This window comes from Sceloporus undulatus, chromosome 7 (genome assembly GCF_019175285.1).
Source record: "Sceloporus undulatus isolate JIND9_A2432 ecotype Alabama chromosome 7, SceUnd_v1.1, whole genome shotgun sequence".
Classification (NCBI taxonomy): Eukaryota; Metazoa; Chordata; class Lepidosauria; order Squamata; family Phrynosomatidae; genus Sceloporus; species Sceloporus undulatus.
This window is the reverse complement of record NC_056528.1, coordinates 32,291,934-32,308,778: the sequence shown is the minus strand read 5'-3', so window position 1 is coordinate 32,308,778 and position 16,845 is coordinate 32,291,934. Positions and strand designations below refer to the sequence as shown.

The following is a 16,845-nucleotide window of genomic DNA, read 5'->3' as shown; positions in this document are numbered from 1 at the left end:
GATGTTTCCTTAGAATTCAAAGCCATGGCCCTGTTAGTCTGGAAAGGGATATTGTAGCACCTTTGAAATCAACTGAAAGAAAGGCGATTGTAGCACACACACATGTTTAGTTAGTTTCCTTCTTCATTCCCAATCATCCTGGCTGCAGGACTCCCCTTCCACTCTGCTCTGCTTCCATTTTCTGGGTAGAAGCAATGAGGATAGATTAAATGCCCCTTATTCCATTTCCAAAGACCCAGCACGATGTAGTGGTTTGAGTAGTGAGCATTGTTATGGGCCTTGGAGTCATTTCTGATGCATGGTGACCCTATTGCAGGATTTTTGGTGACATTTCTGACTTACAGTGACCCTGTTGCAGGATAATGCCTTCCTCAGAGGCTGAGAGAATTGCACATGCCAATGGATCTCCATGGCTGAGTGGTGATTCGAACCCTGATCTCTCAGACTCCTAATCCAACGCTCCAACCACTACACCTTACTGGATCTACTAAAAGATGGGATAGAAGTAAATAAATGCCAGAAATACTTTCTTTTACAGAAGTATTTTCAAAAGCTCTGCAATGGGAATGAGAGCAATCTCTGTATTGGAAGCCGACCCGGCAAGTTAGGTAAGGCGATACTTTCTGTTGGAGCGACTTCTGTGGACTATCAAGAATGCTGGCCACAGCCGCTTTCTTTATAACCCCAGAGCTTCTGTAATCTCTTTATGACAAAAGGTGACCTGGTAAACGGTATCGCTTTACCTACGCCGGGCCTCTCGGGATTCCTGCGCTGCCCCTTGGTCATCTCGACTGGCCTAAAAAAAGATGCGGGTTGTGTCTGATGTGGAAGCCTTTTTACCTGCGGGGAAGGACAGAGCAAAACCTCAGAATGGTTTAATTCCACAAATGAGCCCAGCGTATTGCAGCCAAAAAATATTTCTTTGAGGGCATGCCTTCCAGCATTTCACAGACGAAAACCAAGACACATGTGGCCAAGCAATAGCAGTGTGGTCAAGATGGTGCGATAGTAAAGAAAAGGAAACTCAGGGTGGTTGCAGCAGTTTGCTTTTGCTCAAGCCTCCTGGGAAGGGCAAGATTCAGATAGCATTGAGCCAGGGCAGTTAAAGTGGTGCCAACATGCATTAATTCTTTACTAGGGATGCAGTCTTAGTGGCTGTACATACAGCCCCTAAGGAGTGGCATGCAGCTGCCCCTTCTTCAGCCAGATTGAGGCCGCAGCAACTTCAGGCATTTGGTGCATCTGAGGAAGTAGACTTAAACGTATGGAAGCTCATGCTGCCATTTTCTTTCTTTCAGTTAGTCTCAAAGGTCCTACAATGCATCATCCTCAGGACTTCTCTTTTCCTGGATCAACTGGCCCATCAGGAAGGCCATGTGCTGGGGAAGATGTGCGGTGGATGTGCGGCCACCCAGAAGCAGGAGGAGCCTGGGAACAGCTGCTCCGTGTGGCATAATCCCTGAACAAAATGGCACCAACAGGGTTGAAAATGGCCACAGGCATTCCTGCTGAGCCAGCCAGCATTGTTTCCTTCCAAAGCTCACTGGAGGAAATTCAGGCCCAAGAAGGAGGGAAGAGAGAGAACATGGTGCTTCTTGTTTGCCTCTCCTTTGCAAGGTGTCTATGTTCCATTCATGCATGTCTCCATTCTGTCTTTCCTCCAGGGAGCTCAGGAACCAGCCTGCAATGCTCTTTTCAGCCCCATTTGATCCTTGCAACCCTGCGAAGTAGCCTAGGATGAAAAACCCTGACTGGTCTAATGCTGGAGTGGCTGGATGTTCCTTTCTTATCCACTGTTCCCGAGCCCTGGAACTTCTGGATCATGGAAGTGGAAAAGCATGATACTTAGGCCGAAGCCGTTTCAACAGGGGAGTTAGTGGCAGGTAGAATTGAAAGTGCTGGCTGTGTCCTTTAAAGCTCTGCATCTATCTGAACAGACAGGGCAAAATAAATCTGCTTCAGGTCATTTTGGAGGTAAGCTGTTTAAATTATGCATGCATCCTAAGAAGCCGGAAGCCGCACCAAAGCCACGCTCCAGTCCTCTTTTAAGATGCATGTGTCATTTAAACAGCATACCTCCAAAGTGACCCGAAGCAGCTTTATTTTGGCCTGTCCGTTTGGGCCCTAAATCTCCCCGCATGAGCCTGCCTGACTTTTAAGGTCTTAGGGGAAGGCCTTCCTCTCCATTCCAGCAACTATCACAGGTTAAACTTGGATGCATGAAAGGGCCTTCTTGGTGGATGCTCCCAGGCTTTGGGACTCCCTCCTGCAGGAAGTTCAGTTGCTTCTCTCTGTTCTTTACCCGCTGGCAAATCCTTTGACATTTGGAATAAAATCTAGAGTAGATTTACCATTTACAAAAACGTTAAAGCCACCAGTTGCTACTCCAAACCCCATTCCAGTGCTCCAACCGAGGCACATTGGCTCATGCAATGTGCATATGGTCAGTCTGTGGGAGCCATTTTACTTATTCTGGAGTCTCCCTCTTTGGCTTCTGCAAGGTGTATTTTCTCACCTTGATGACCTTTTAAAATCCACCCAGACCCCAAAACATTGTTGTTGTGTGCCTTCAAGTCATTCCTGACTTATGGCAACCCTAAGGCGATTGTATCATGGGGTTTTCTTGGCAAGATTGGTTTAGAGGAGGTTTGCCATGGCCTGCCTTTGAGGCTGAGAGAGTGTGACTTGCCCAAGATCACTCAATGGTTGAGTGGGGAATTGAACCCTAGTCTTAGCCAGAGTTGTAGCCCAATACTCAAACCATTATATTGCAAACCCCAACATATTTAGTGCCTTTTTTCTGGACAATCTGGTACCTCTCATGGGTTTAAGCCCTGAATACCACCGAAGGGCCTGCACCCCTTGCCTGCTTTCTGGCTTTCTCTGCCTTGCAGCCTGTGCTCTTTCTCCTCTCGGACCCCCCTTTTCTTCTTATCTCCTCCTCTTCTCTTTTGGAATGAGAAAACGGAGTACTCCCCGGTGGGCTCCCTTGAACGTTGGCATTGTCCTTCCGAAGAAAAGCGGAGCTGGTGGGGCTATATGAGAAAGCAGGTGTCACTCAAATTTGGCAGGGCTTAAAGGCCCCTTTCCCCTCCTCCCTGGGCCCTCCATGGAAGGAAGGCCCTCGCGGCCTTAACTTCATGAGAACTTGAAGCTCAATTTGTCCCCACCGACCGAATTTTCCGGAGGACAACAATGGAAGGCCCTAACACCCATGCGCCAGCCAGCCGCCTTCTTCATCCCCCTCCAAAACCACAGCTCCATCTCATGCTTCTCACTGCAAGATTAAATCGATCGCACTTGGAGAGGGTTCCTCTTCTTCATCTTCTTGTTTTAGGCCATTTTAGGTTCATGCATGGAGTTTGATACTAGACTGAAGTTAGCCTTTTTTAACAAAGCAATGCTGGGGGGACTTTGGAGTTTCTTACCTCCAGTCCTACCAAGCCTTGCTTTCAAGTCATTCCTGACTTAAAGAGGCCATAAGATAAACTTAGACAAATAAATCTCCTTCCTTGGAGGTCTTTAAGCAGAGGCTGGATGGCCATCTGTCAATGGGGATGCTTTGATGGAGAGTTCCTGCATGGCAGAATAAAGGGGATGGACTGGATGGCCCTTGGGATCTCTTCCAACTCTAGGATTCTATGATTCACATCATCATCATCATCATCATCATCATCATCATCATGGGATTTTCTTGGCAGGGTTTACTCAGAGGGGTTTCCCCCTTACCTCCTTATTGAGTCTGAGAGACTTGCTCAAGGCCAGCCTTTGGTTTTTATGGCCGAGTCGAGTCAGGATTTGAACTCTGAACTCTAGACTCACAATGCACAAAGCACTACTCCAAAGTGGATCCCGTGCCTTGTAACAGCCACAGATCATAAGGAGAGATCCTGTGCATTATTCCTGAAGATCAGGCCCAATATGTTGCAAACACCTTGGCTGCAGATTAGGATGCCTTACTAAACCTCTGGAAAGCCCCAGATGTGTAAAAGTGAGCATTGGTTTTATCAAGAGACAGGAACGCCTTGGCTCTCAAAAAAGGCATTTCCTCTGGGGATGGCTGCATTGTTTTAAAAGGACTTGGCATCCTCCGACCCTCATTCCTTTTTGATAGAGGTTTTATCGCTGGTTTTCTGCACGGTTGACTTATTTTAACTTCCTTTTGTTGTTTAAACAGACACAAATGGCTTCCAACCCTCAGGCAATCCTTGGCCAGATTTGTGGAGAGGAGGTTTGCTTTTGTTCTGAGGCTGAGAGAGTGTGACTTCTTGCCCAATGGGTTTCCCAACTGAACCAAGGAGCTTTCCTAGACATGGCTCTCCTCTTTCCTCAGATGCATCTCAGGAAGGAGACTTGAGTCTAGGAAAGCTCCTGCTTCAGTGAGTCTTAAAGGCGCTACAAGATCTCTCTAATTATTATGACTAGTAGTATTAATGATTACTATTACTGTTGCACCTCGATGCATCTGAGGAAGGAGAGGTTAAGTCTAGGAAGCTCCTGCTGCCAACTTCTCTCTCTCTCCCCGTGAGCCTCAAAGGGGCTGCGGCCAGAGTCTCTCTCCCGACTGCGACCTCAACATGGAAGCCCCAAGGAAGAAGGCAAGTGCCTCGCTGCGAGATGCGTGTCGGGCGGCGTCACGTGTGAAGGCGCGTTGCTGGCCCTCTCCGTGTCAGAGGAGGAGGAGGAAGGCCGAGGGGGCTGGCTTACTCGCCTGTCTGCCTGCCTCCTTCCTTGCCTCCCGCGCTTGGAAAAGAAGGAGGAGAAGGAGGAGGGAAAGAAGGAGGCGTCGGTTCCCGGTCGGGTGCCTCCTGCTTTGGGGAGATCCAGAGCTCCGGGGGCTTGGCAAGGAGCATTGTGATCGAAGGAAGGAAAGAAGGGAAGACAGGAGGAAGAAAGAAAGAAAAAGAAAGAAAGAAAGAAAGGGAAAAGGAAGGAAGGAGAAAAAGAAAGAAGGAAAGAAGGAAAAAAGAGTTTGGGCAGAGCCTCCCCCTGGAAGTTGGAAGAAGAGCCGAGGGAGGGAGGGAGGCCAGGAGGAGGCGGAGGCAGGAGAAGAAGAAGCAGAAGCCGGCGGGGCTGGAGCCCATCCGCCTGAGCCTGAGCCTGAGCCTGAGGAGCATGCCCTGCTGCTGGGGCTGCGGGCCTCCTGGGCCTCGGCCTCTGGGGGCCCTCTGGCTGCTGGCCCTGGGGCTCCTGGGGGCGGCGGCTGCCTCGGCTGCTGCTTCTCCGCCGGAGCCCCGCTCGCGCAGCTGCTCGGAAGTCAAGCGCCTCTACGCCGCCAAAGGCTTCAGCCAGACCGAGGCGCCCAGCCACGCCATCAACGGTGAGCCAGCCCCGGGGCTCCAGGCTCATGGAGCGGCTCCGCTCTCCCGGGGGGCTGCAGGGCCCCTGAAGTTGGGGGGAGCCCTTAGAGGACGGCCTCTTGCCCGGTGGGAGCAGCTGGCCGGGTCTCCCTCCTCCTCCGTCCGTCGGTCGGTCGGTCGGTCGGGGCCCTGCCTTGGCCAGTCTGGGACACGGAGAGGAGGCCTTTGGGGCCACGGAGGGAAGGAGGAGGGGGTCCCCTGCTCCGGGGGAAAGCATCTCTCTGGGGGGGGGGGGGGCTGTGTGGATCCAGAAGGAAAGAGAAGGAAGGAAAGAATAGGAAAGAAAGAAAGAAAGAAAGAGGAGGAAGGAGGGAAAAGAAGGCAGGAAGGACAGAAAGAAAGAGAAAGAAAGCAAGGCAAGGCAAGGCAAAGCAAGTGCCGTGTGTGGTTGTGTTGTTGGTCTTTTGAGGAGGGGACCTTTGTTGTGTTGCTTTGCTTTCCCTCCGGAGCCAAGAAGACAGTCCCAACTCTGCTTGGCTGCCCCTTGGGCTCAGCCTCTGTGGGGCCTGAATCAAGGCCTGGGCAATGCCAGCCTCAGCCCTTCCCCTCCTTAAGCCTCGGCTGGGTCTCCTCGGGAGTAATGCAACAAGGTCCCAGGTTACAAAAAGGCAGCAGGGGGAAAAAGAAAAGATGGAGGAGAAAAGGGAGGGGGAGGAGGAGGGGGGGCTGGAAGCAAAGATTTGTCCTCCCCCAACACTCTTCTCACTCCTCTCTTCTTTCTCCTCCTCCTTCTTTTTCATGCTTTCTCAAGTTGTTGCTTGCAAAGGGGGGGGGGGGGCTGGTGGGTGAAATCCCATTGAACCAAGTGGAAGAAGACCCCAGTTGGGGGGCTGAGCTCTGGGCCACTTGGTCTCTTTTTTGCCAACACTTTCTTAATCCCCTCCCTCCACTTTTACAAAGGCATTTCTCCTATTTGCATGTCTGGAGTTTTCCTCCCCCCAAATAGACTACATATATATGTATGTATGTGCCAACTTTTTTTGGAGCAACTCCTTGATGCAAACTTGGAGAGGGCTTTCTCTCCCCCCCAAATAGTCTGGGGAGAGAGTCTTTGGGTGAAAAGATCAACCTGCCCCCCTTTTCCAACCTCCTTTCTCCCCCCTTTTTGGGGGTCTCCTGAATGAATTCAGGCAGACCAGGGAGGAATGTGGCTGATGGCATTTGCAACAATTGGTGCCTCCCAAACAATGTGGCTCCTCTCTTTCTTTCTCTCTTTCTCCCTCTCTCTCTCAATGCCCTCCATCCATCCCTCACTCCCCTCCTTCAAAGTGGGCTGGAGTTTCTGGCTGGATTTGGGGATTGGTTGGGAAAGCTGCCTATAAGAAAAGGAGAAGGAAAAGAAGAAGAAGAAGAAGAAGGGGAAGAGTTTGGTGTAGCTCCCTGTAGTTTGGCATCTTTAAAACTCTAAAGACCACTGGAGCTCCATTTGGTGCAAGCCTTTGATTTGCATTTTGTAGCCCAGCCATAATCTGTCAGCTTCTGTCTTTATGTTGTTGCAACAGATTTTAATGTCATGCTCTTTCTTTGATCCCTTTTCTCCTCCTTTGGAGTAAGGAAAAGAGTGGAAAAGTTTGGTGCAATGTTTTTTCTTATCATAGCCTTATTGTTATTATTATCATCATTGGATATTTTTAGTCTGTGGATGGTTGAATCCATGCATGCAAATCCGTGGATACAGAGGGCCAGCTGTAGTTCAGTTTTCCATCACCTTTGTATGGTTTTTGCATTACAGGGAGAGGGTTGCCAGCTATCTCTTATATGCAGTGTCCCTTATTGGAGGGTTGGAAAGCTTCTCTCGTATAGGATTTGCCTGTGTTATCTTCTTATAAGGGCTTTTTGAGGGTTTGGAAAGTCTTCCTTTTAATTTATGAATGGGATGATGGGTCACTTTTTCAGAGATATGTTGCCGTTGTGCCGGCAAGTTGTTTCTGACTTATGGCAACACTTAAGTTAAAGCCATCATGAGGTTCTTGGCAAGATTTCTTCAGAGGAGGCTTGCCATTGCCTTCCCCTGAGGCTGAGAGAGTGTGACTTCTTGCCCATGGGCATCCAGTGGGTTTTATGGCCAAACTGGCAACCGAACCCTGGTCTCCAGAGTCAAAGTCTGGCACTCAAACCACTACGTCACGCTGGCTCTCGTGGCGACCCTATAAATGTCATAAGGTTTTCTTAGGCCAGGTTTTGACAGTCCCTTCTTCTGAAATGTAGCTTGCAGCACCTGGTACTCTTTGGCAGTCTCCCATCGAAGGACAAACCAAGGCTGACCCTGCTTAGCTTCCAAGGTGCCTGTAGGACATTTGTAGGCTTTGAGTCTCAGCTCTGGGGAAAAAGAAGTGACATACAGTCATATCAATGGAGTTTTCTTTATTCACAGTTTCAACCATCCACCGTTCGAAAATATTCCGGAAAACCCAAAACTCGAAAGGCGAACCTTGATTTTTCCATTTAATGTAAGGGCATTTAATGGGACTTGCATTTAATGGGACTTGAGCACCCGCAGATTTTGGTATCCACAGGAAGTCCTGGAACCAAACGCCAGCGGACACCAAGGGCCCATATTAATTAATAATAATAATAATAATAATAATGGGGCTCAGGGTCGACTCAGCCTGGCATCCTTCTGTAGGTCGCTAAACTGAATACCCAGCTTATTGGGTACAAGTAGCTTACAGTACATCAGTAAGCGGTATAGAAATGTACTTGCTATTGCTAATAATAATAATAACAACAACAATCATACTAATGTAGGCATTCCTGGATGCTTTAAAGGAGGCAGTTCATTCCCCTTTTGGAGGGCCCATTGGGGGCTGCAGAAACAGCTTTGCCCAGCCTGGGCAACTGTGTATGCCAAGGCAATTGGCGAGCCCCTTGTGTTTTTCCAGGCAATGTGAGAGCCCTGCTAACCTTTTGCTGCTGGCCAAATTGGACATACATTTCCCTCCTGTCCTGCCCTCTTCTCAGGACAGCCTTCAATGACATTTTTGGAGGACTTCCTGGAGAAACACAAGCCTCCGCTCTATGCATTTCAGACCTTGTGCCCCATCGCCATTTATAAATAGGCGCCTTGACCTCTTCCTCCTATCCTTTTGCCCTTTTGGAGATTTATTAGCAAACACATCCTGGTCTGATGAGTGTGTTTCCTTTTTTCGCCTAAGGAGAAAGAGAATATCCAAAGCTGGGTTGTCATCTAGTGGTTTAAGTTCAGATGGAGGTCTGTTCCTCCTGACCCTACCTCACAGGGTTGTTGTTAGGATGAAGACGAGGAAAAGCCACGTCGATCACCTTGAAGTGATCTTTTAATTCTGTTTTAATGCATCACTTGTGAATGTTTTTTATTGTGTTGTTCTTTTAAGTTGTAACCTGCTCCGTGTCTAGGTTTTGGGGAAAAAGCGGCATACAAATTAGCTTAGAGAAGATGGCTTTCGGTGTCTCTACACCTTTGATAATAATAATAGCATATTTTTACCCCTCGACCCTTTACCCCAAAAGCTCAAGGCGGCGTACATCACTAAAACATACAGCATAATAATATAACAACATAACATAATAACATACAATAAACTTCCTCCCAACAAATCCACATAATGATCTCCTGCCCTTAGCCAGCTAGAGATTTCAGGAGTTCAAGTCCAAAAACACTGAGCCAGAGATGGACAACTTCACATTTGGGGTGCATCTATACTGTATAGGTAATGCAGTTTGACACTACTTTAACAGCCACGGTGCCATCCTACAGAAGCTTGGGATTTGTAGTTTGGCGAAGCACTTAAACTGCATTGTTTCGACAGTGCGGATGCATCCTTAGACTACCAAAAGCCACCATGAAGAATGCAAGCCAAAGCTAGAAATAAGTGCGCATGCTTGTGGCTGATTTTGCGCTGATTGCAGATTTCCAAATGGAGATCTCCCATTGTCAAGAATGAATTCCTCCAGTTTTAAGAAACAAGATACTGTACCTAGCAAGATTTCACTTGGATGCTCTTGCATGTGCTGTGAGGATATCCAAACCTTTGTGGCCCATAAAATGAGTCCACATGTAATAATAATAACAACAATAATAATTTACCACCCGCCTCTGCCCATGGATGCGCTCAAGGCCTGAAATATTTCATGTCTCTCCCCTTCTCCTGCCTCCCAGTTGTTGGTTTCAGCCAACCTCAATCTCTCTCTCTCTTTCTCTCTCTGTCTGTCTCTCTCTTTTATTTTCCCTTCTGAATGACCTACTGGACTGCATTCTCCCCAGGAACAAAGGAGGTGGCTTTTTAGCCCGGTTCTTTGAGAAGACCACCAAGGACTCGCACTCGGGCCGTGCCATTTCGCACCACTTTCAACAATAACAAAAATGCATGACTGAACGACTCAAAAATGTGGAGGGTTTGAGGCATTCATCTCCGCGGAGGACGCTGTCACAACACAGACGGGCTCCTAAATAAATATCTGTCCACTTGCTAGGAGAGAAAATAGGGAGGAAAAAGAAATATATATAATAATATAATGTTTCTAAACAGGCTGGATGGCTATCTGTCATGGGCTTTTTTTACTGTGCATGGAGGAGGGTTGGACTGGATAGTCTTTGGGGTCTCTTCCAACTCTATGATACTATGATATATATTAAAAGGATTACATTTTATTTTATGGACCGGGTAGGGAGGGGTCCTCTCCTTTCTTGCTGAGAGCAAAAGTGAGCTGAGTCGTCTCCAAGCTTGGGAGAAATATTTTATGGGGATGAGGGAGGATGATGGGTGATGCAGTGGAACAAAGGCTCCAGAATGTGGTTGCATGATTTTCCTTGTCTTTCTCTGCCTTCCCTTCTCATGTGGCCCAACTGACTGATGGCTTGTGGGTTTTTCTCCATCATTTCTAACCTCTGCGTCTCTTTTTCTTTCATGGAAATGGGCATGTTTCTGTGACAAAGAATGTCTGTTTTTCATGTTGGAAACCCCCACTTTGGTTCCTGGCATCACTAGGGAGACATAGGATGGGATCTCACATTGAGATGTGATGTATCTTTACACTCAAGGTGTTATGCCTTGTTTGCGTGATGTCCCCTTGCACAACCAAATTTGCATTATGCATTGGTGCATGGTGTGTGACCATGCACGGAGTCCATGCACAATGCTCAACAATCTGCAAGGACACTGCATGACTAAATCTGCTTTCATAACCTTCAGACATCTAGCCTTGTCACTTGGCAAGGGGATTCTGGGAATTGTAATCTAGGAAGAGATCGTTTCCCAAACTCTGTCGCAACCAAATTCTGGGAAGTCTTGTGAGTTGTCATTCCCAAATAAGTAGCTTTTCTGAGCTCTGAATACCTGATATGATAGTATGCCCTGGGGCAAGTTGTTTTTGTTGCTGTTGTGTGCCTTCAAGTTGTTTCTGACTTAGGATAACTCTATCATGGGATTTTTTTGGCAAGATTTGTTCAGAGGAGGTTTGCCACGGCCTTCTCCTGAGGCTGAGAGCATGTGTCATGTCCAAAGTTATGGGATGGGAATGGAGAAATGCAGAAATTATGATTCACTCCCACATTCATAGGGCACAAGAGCTATCTGATGCTATGCTATGGGATTCTGGGAACTGTAGTTTGTTGTGGCACCAGAGCTCTCTGAGAGTGAAGGCTAAATGTCTCATGAAACCGCAAACCCCAGGATTTCTATAGCATTGAGCCATGGCAGTCAAAGTGGTGTCAAACTGGATTGTTTCCCCAGTGCGGATGAGATATGTCTGTGTCTGCCAATGGAATAGCTCACTGGAACTCAAGGAAGTTCCTTTTATTTTGAGAGCATGGGAAGGCCTGAAAAAGGCGTTGAGACCTGATGTGCTTGTTCTCTGCCCTGGCACCTCCGTCTGCGGCCGCGGGCTCCGAAGCCTCCAGAAAAAGGGTGGTTTTTTGTCTGGTGACCGGAGCTGAAATGTTGGGTGCTCAGCAATCCCGGGCGTTAAGCATGTGGTTTGCCAGAGCTGCTTAGCAATGGCCCCAGTGCGAGTGGGAGGGCCGTTTTCCTTGGCAGCCGCTTCACAGAGAGGCCTGCTTCTCTTTGCCAGAATAAGCAGTTGCTGCATTCCACGGCGTTTATAGTCAAATTATTATCTATTGTCAAAATTGCCTCAATTAGATGTTTCCTGCGACAAACACAGCAAAAAGCCCCTCTTGCCCATCCTCTGCGCCAATGCCCACCCCTCCGCCTGATTCATTTTACGAGCTGTTATTCCAAAGAAGGAAGCTCTCTCTTTTTTAAAAATAACAATATTCCCATATCCAGATGATGTAGAATAAATTTCTGCATATGGAGTGCCACTTTAATTGCTTTATACAACTTTTGTGTTGGGCTGTGATATTGTTCAATTGGCTGGAAAACCGGCCTGGTGTAATGGTGTGAGTGTTGGATTAGGACTGGGTTTCGAATTGCTGCTTGGCTACAGAAATCCATTGGGTGACCATGGGCAAATCACACTATCTCAGCCTCAGAGGAAAGCAAGGGAAAACCTCTACTGAATGCATCTTATCTAGGAAACTGTATGATAGGTTCTCATTAGAGTTGCCATAAGTTTGCAGTGAATTGAAGGTGCACAACAGCAACAAACCACAAAAGGACAAGAAAAGGCACAAGCACATTGCAGATGTGGTGCATCATAGTGCAGTGGCCCTCATGTGTAACTCCACTTCACAGCCTTGGTTGTTGTGCAATGGACCAAAATGTCCAGCCACTTCTACTCATGTGTAAGACTACAACAGGATTCTGGCCCATTTGTTTGGAGAGACATTGTAAGGAAACTATGTATACAATGAAGTGTTGATATAAGCTCTGTTTCTGTTTCTGTCCCCTTCAGATAGGTTGAGAGCTAGTCTCCATGTGGTGCAAACATGTGCAGAGGTGGCCTTGGGCATTCATGCTTCTGGTTTCCACACTGGGCATGCCAGGAGGAGCAAATTTCCTTGGTATGTGCTCTGAGTGCACAACCGAATGCATGAGTTGACTTTGACCTTCTCTGGAGGCTTGGCTTTTTTTCTTGCACGGCTTCAGATAAGAGAGTGCACCTTGAAAACCATGCTTTGCATTTCAAACCGGAGTAATTTCCAAGGGACTTTTGAAGGTGGAAAGTTCTGTGTTCAAGTCCCAGGAAATAGAAAGTTCTGTGTTCAAGTCCCAGGAAATGGTTTCGTCATTTAGGGAGTGGGATTCCTTTGCAGAAGTGAGGCTCTCTGGGAGAAAAATATGCCTTTGGGTGCATTGTTGGATACTCAGGGCAAATGGAGAGAGGAGCGTTGTTTGGATTGGAGAGCTTCCTTTGGTCCACACTGAAGAAATAATCCAGTTTGACATCGATTTAACTGCTCTGCTCAGTGATAGGGAATCCTGGGAATTGTAGCTTGTTGTGGCACCAGAGCTCTTTGACAGAGAAGGCTAAATATCTCACCAAACTATAATTCCTAGAATTCCATAGCATTGAGACAGGGCAGTTAAAGTGGTGTCAAATGGGATTATTCCATGAATTCTTGCCATGCTGGGCAGGCAGTGCTGGGTTGGGTTGCTGACCATTAACCTTTGGTAAGCATCCATCAGTCTCTTTCTTCAGGCTTTAGGGAGTCATAGTTCATGAACAGCTTTGCATGAAGCAGGTCATGGGTTCAAAGCTTGACAGACATAGTTGGAAAAAGTCCTACCTGAATCCATGTGGTATGGATAGTGTTGAGAGTATGGTGCTAGATGCAGCGAGGATGTCTGTTTCTGTGAAGGTGGGGGATCCATTTTGTTTTATAGGGTGCATCTACATTGTAGAAGTAATGCAGCTTGATACCACTTGAAGTGCTGTAGTGCCACCCTATGGAATCCTGGGATCTGTAGCCTTCTCTGCCTCCCAAAACTACAAATCCCAAGATAACGTAGGAGCACTTTTAGTCTCAACTTTTAAAGGACCTGTCCAAAGTCCTGAACTCTGTTTCCCCAAACAGGTTCATTGCTTTAAAACTCAGAGCAGAATTGCTGACCAATTATTCCATTAAATCATTCCCTGCTGAATTAATGGAGTGCAAACTCCTTTTGCATGTTGAACTTGGTCTGCAGAAACTCGAAGCAATGCGATGACGATGGAAGAAAGCGGGAGGAGGAGAGAGAAACCAGGACTTTTTAAAAAGCATCTGAAAACGTGGGAAGACAGAGGATTAGTAACTTTGCTGATTGCACTTGTGCGTTGAGTCATGTCCCATTTTAATCTGCAGCTTTTCAACTTGAAGTAATTATGGAATTATCTTCCAGTCCTTTCTTGTGGTGGCCATTTCTTTGCCTCTATTTTTAGACCTCATGCCCCATGAATGTTGATGCCAGGCACAAAAAGTAACCTTGGGATGCCAGTCGGATCGTGCCAGCTGACGGCCCCTGAATTTGGCTCGCTGCAAATATTCTGTTCTTTGACTGTGGCCATACACTTATGCCTGAGTTATTCATGCAACCGGGTTGGATTTTTCCAGGTTCGAACGGCGAGGATCCAAAGGGATTGCGGAGGATTATTTTCCTCTGACCTTGGTTCCATTTCTGTGAACTCCTTTCGGAATAGCTCTGTGATAGCCAGCATTCTGGAACTATATACAGTCCAAGCTATTTATCCATTGGAGTGGGCAACTATATGGGGACTGAGGACCAGTGTCCCCTTCCTGCAGGCCACATTCCAGCAAAGCAAGCCCAAATACATTTATAGTTTTTTGTGGGTTTTTCAGGCTATGTGGCTATGTTCTAGAAGAGTTTATACTTGATGTTTCACCTGCATCTTTGGTTGGCATCTTCATTCTCTGAAGATGCCAAAGCCACAGATGCTGGTGAAAAGTCAGGAAGAAATTCTTCTAGAACATGGCCACATAGCCTGAAAAACCCACAAAAATGATGGATGCTGGCCATGAAAGCCTTCGGCTCCAAATACTTTTGTTTCCCTCTGTGGTCCTTCTCAAAATGGGAACGGGAAGTGATGTCTGTCACTTCTTGTCGCCATATTGAGAGGGACTGCAGAAGAAAGCAGAGGTATTGAGGGGGAGGTCTAGGCTGCTTGTGGGAATGTATTTTTGCATGCCTTAATGCAAAATGGCTTATAAATCAAATCAAGTATGCATCTACACAGCAGATATAAAGCAGTGTAATGCCACTTTAGTTGCCATGGCTGCTTCCGACAGAATCCTAGGATTCGTAGTTTGGTGAGGCACCAGCTCACTTGGGCAGAGAAAAGTAAAGGCCGTGTAAAACTAAAAATCCCAGGATTACATACGATGCACATGCAGCACGTAAAGCGGTATCAAACTGCATTTGTTCTGCAGTGTAGGTGCGCCCTGCAAAGAGATGCAGCTGATACACTAGACTTAGTTTTGCAAATGTACTCCTGGCTACCACTGAAACCTGGGCATCAAGGCTCAAGGTTCTACCTAATCCTGGGATTTGTAGTTTTGGCCTTGTCAAACTAGAAATCCCAGGATTCCATGGGATGGAGCCACAGCACTTAGAAATACAAAGACCTAGCCTCGTTAGTCGGGAAAATCAGTATGCAAAGGGATCGTGTAGCACTGAAAGAAAGAAGTTGGTAGTGTGAGCTTGAAGCAGTGGTGTGGAATTGCATTATTTTATCAGTGTAGATGCATCCAGAAAGAAGGAAGGGGAATAAATATGATGTGTATTTGCTGTATCCTTTAAAAACAACAACAACAAAGCAGTTTTATGATGGTGGAGGAAGGAGAGCTCAGTGTGGAGCAGTTCCCCCCCCCCCCAAAAAAAAGTAAAAAACAATAGTTGCCTGGATGCTGCAAAACAAACCTCCAAGTAACCACAATGATCTTTTGTTCTTCGCAATGCAGGCACTCCAGATATAATAATAGGGGGACTTTTGAGAAGGAGGCAGGCTGCTGATCCCTGTGCATGAAAGTTTTCTGCTTAATGATGATGTAGGAGGGAAAATCGAGGGAATATCTCAGCGCTGTGGAACGCGGGTTTGGCAGGGCTGGTACGTTTTCCACCTGAGGCTCCTACCTCTCCTGCAACAGTGGTTCAATTCTCCTTGCGGTGGCGAACTCATACCTGGGCTGGCAACTGCAAGGGAGGAATGACAGGATGGAAAGCTTCAAGGCAATGGGGTGTGTGTGTGAGAAATAAAACAAAAAATCCTTGCATATCATATAGCAGGTTGGAAAGGGAGTTTCTGGTCTAACCTTCACTCTAGGTTCCTTCTCAAAAGTTGGAAATGAATGGATTTTCCTTTGCTTTGCATGCCTAAGCAGCATTTCCAAACATGCATCTGAGGAAGTCGGCTCGAGTCTACAAAAGTTCATGCTACCAACCACTTTCTTTTGAGACAAACTGGATCTCAAAGATTGTTGCCTTTCATTTTGCAAATGGAATTTAGAGTTTATTTTCTGGACTGAATCTCCCAGCATATGGTATGAAATGGATTTTGGATGATGCAGTACTCTTTCTTTCAGTCTCAAAGGTGCTGCAAGGTACTGGTTTTCCAGACTAGCGCAACTAGGTCTTTGTATTTCTAAATGCTCAACTGCAATGCTAGTATTTGGGGGGAAGTTTGAGTATTGGACTATGACTCTGGAGACCTTGGGCAACTCACATGCTCTCAGCCTCAGGGGAAGGCAATGGCAAACTCCTTCTGAACAAATTTCCCTTAGAAAACCTTGCGCTAGGTCTGTCGCCATAAGTTGGAAATGACTCGAAGGCACGCAACACACAAAGATACACATCTTATGCCTTATACTCATCCTGCTCAGGTATGACTTTTTGCCCCATGTTTTCCCAGGTAGGCTGCAGGTCTGGCTGGATGGTTGCTGCATCATCTGCCAATGCCTTTTCCTGCTGAGTCAACAGAGAAGATGGTGCTTTGGTTGCATGCAACATTTCTGGCTGAAGGCGAGTGAATTGATGTTTCAGGGTGTGGGCACATTTTAAGTTGTGCGCATTCAACGCACCTGTTCTGTGCCTCTGGGCAAAATCTTTGATCCTTTGCAATAAGGGCATCAGTGCCCTTCCTCATAGAGTTAATGAGTTGAGGCTTGCTTTGCCCATGAACAGTCTCTTATAAATGGTTGAACAACAAAAGGTGCCCGCCAAGCTATTGTATTTCCTTCGGGAGAATGCTTGCTTTAAAAACATTTGTATATAGGTAGTGGTTGTTGTGTGCCTTCAAGTTGGGGAACCCTATATCAGGGGTTTCTTGGCAAGTTCTTCACAGGGGGTTTGCCATTCCCATCCTCTGAGGCTGAGAGAGAGTGACTTGCCCAGGGTCACCCAGTGGGTTTATATGGCTGAACTGGGATTCAAACCCTGGACTCCAGAGTCATAGTCCAGTGCCTTTCTTCTTCTACCATATTGATGTTCGCCATGGCTGTCACTACAGTTCTCTGGGAAAAGCAAATTGTGGACTCCTTCTAGCCTTACGTTATTCAGGTTGGTAGCAAAACTCTGATAGATATTTAATTGGGCAGGAATACAGCAAACAG

General features: G+C 47.0%; 1 protein-coding gene across 1 annotated transcript in view; it reads left to right on the top strand.

The window, feature by feature from the left end:
- Positions 1-4,708: 4,708 nt before the first annotated feature.
- GPC4 (glypican 4) overlaps positions 4,709-16,845 on the top strand; it is a 52,126-nt gene continuing 39,989 nt past the window's right edge. Inside the window, exon 1 of the mRNA XM_042479277.1 lies at positions 4,709-5,320. Within this exon, the coding sequence (XP_042335211.1) occupies positions 5,116-5,320 (205 nt within the window). The 5' untranslated portion in view covers positions 4,709-5,115. The remainder of the gene's footprint in view (positions 5,321-16,845) is intronic.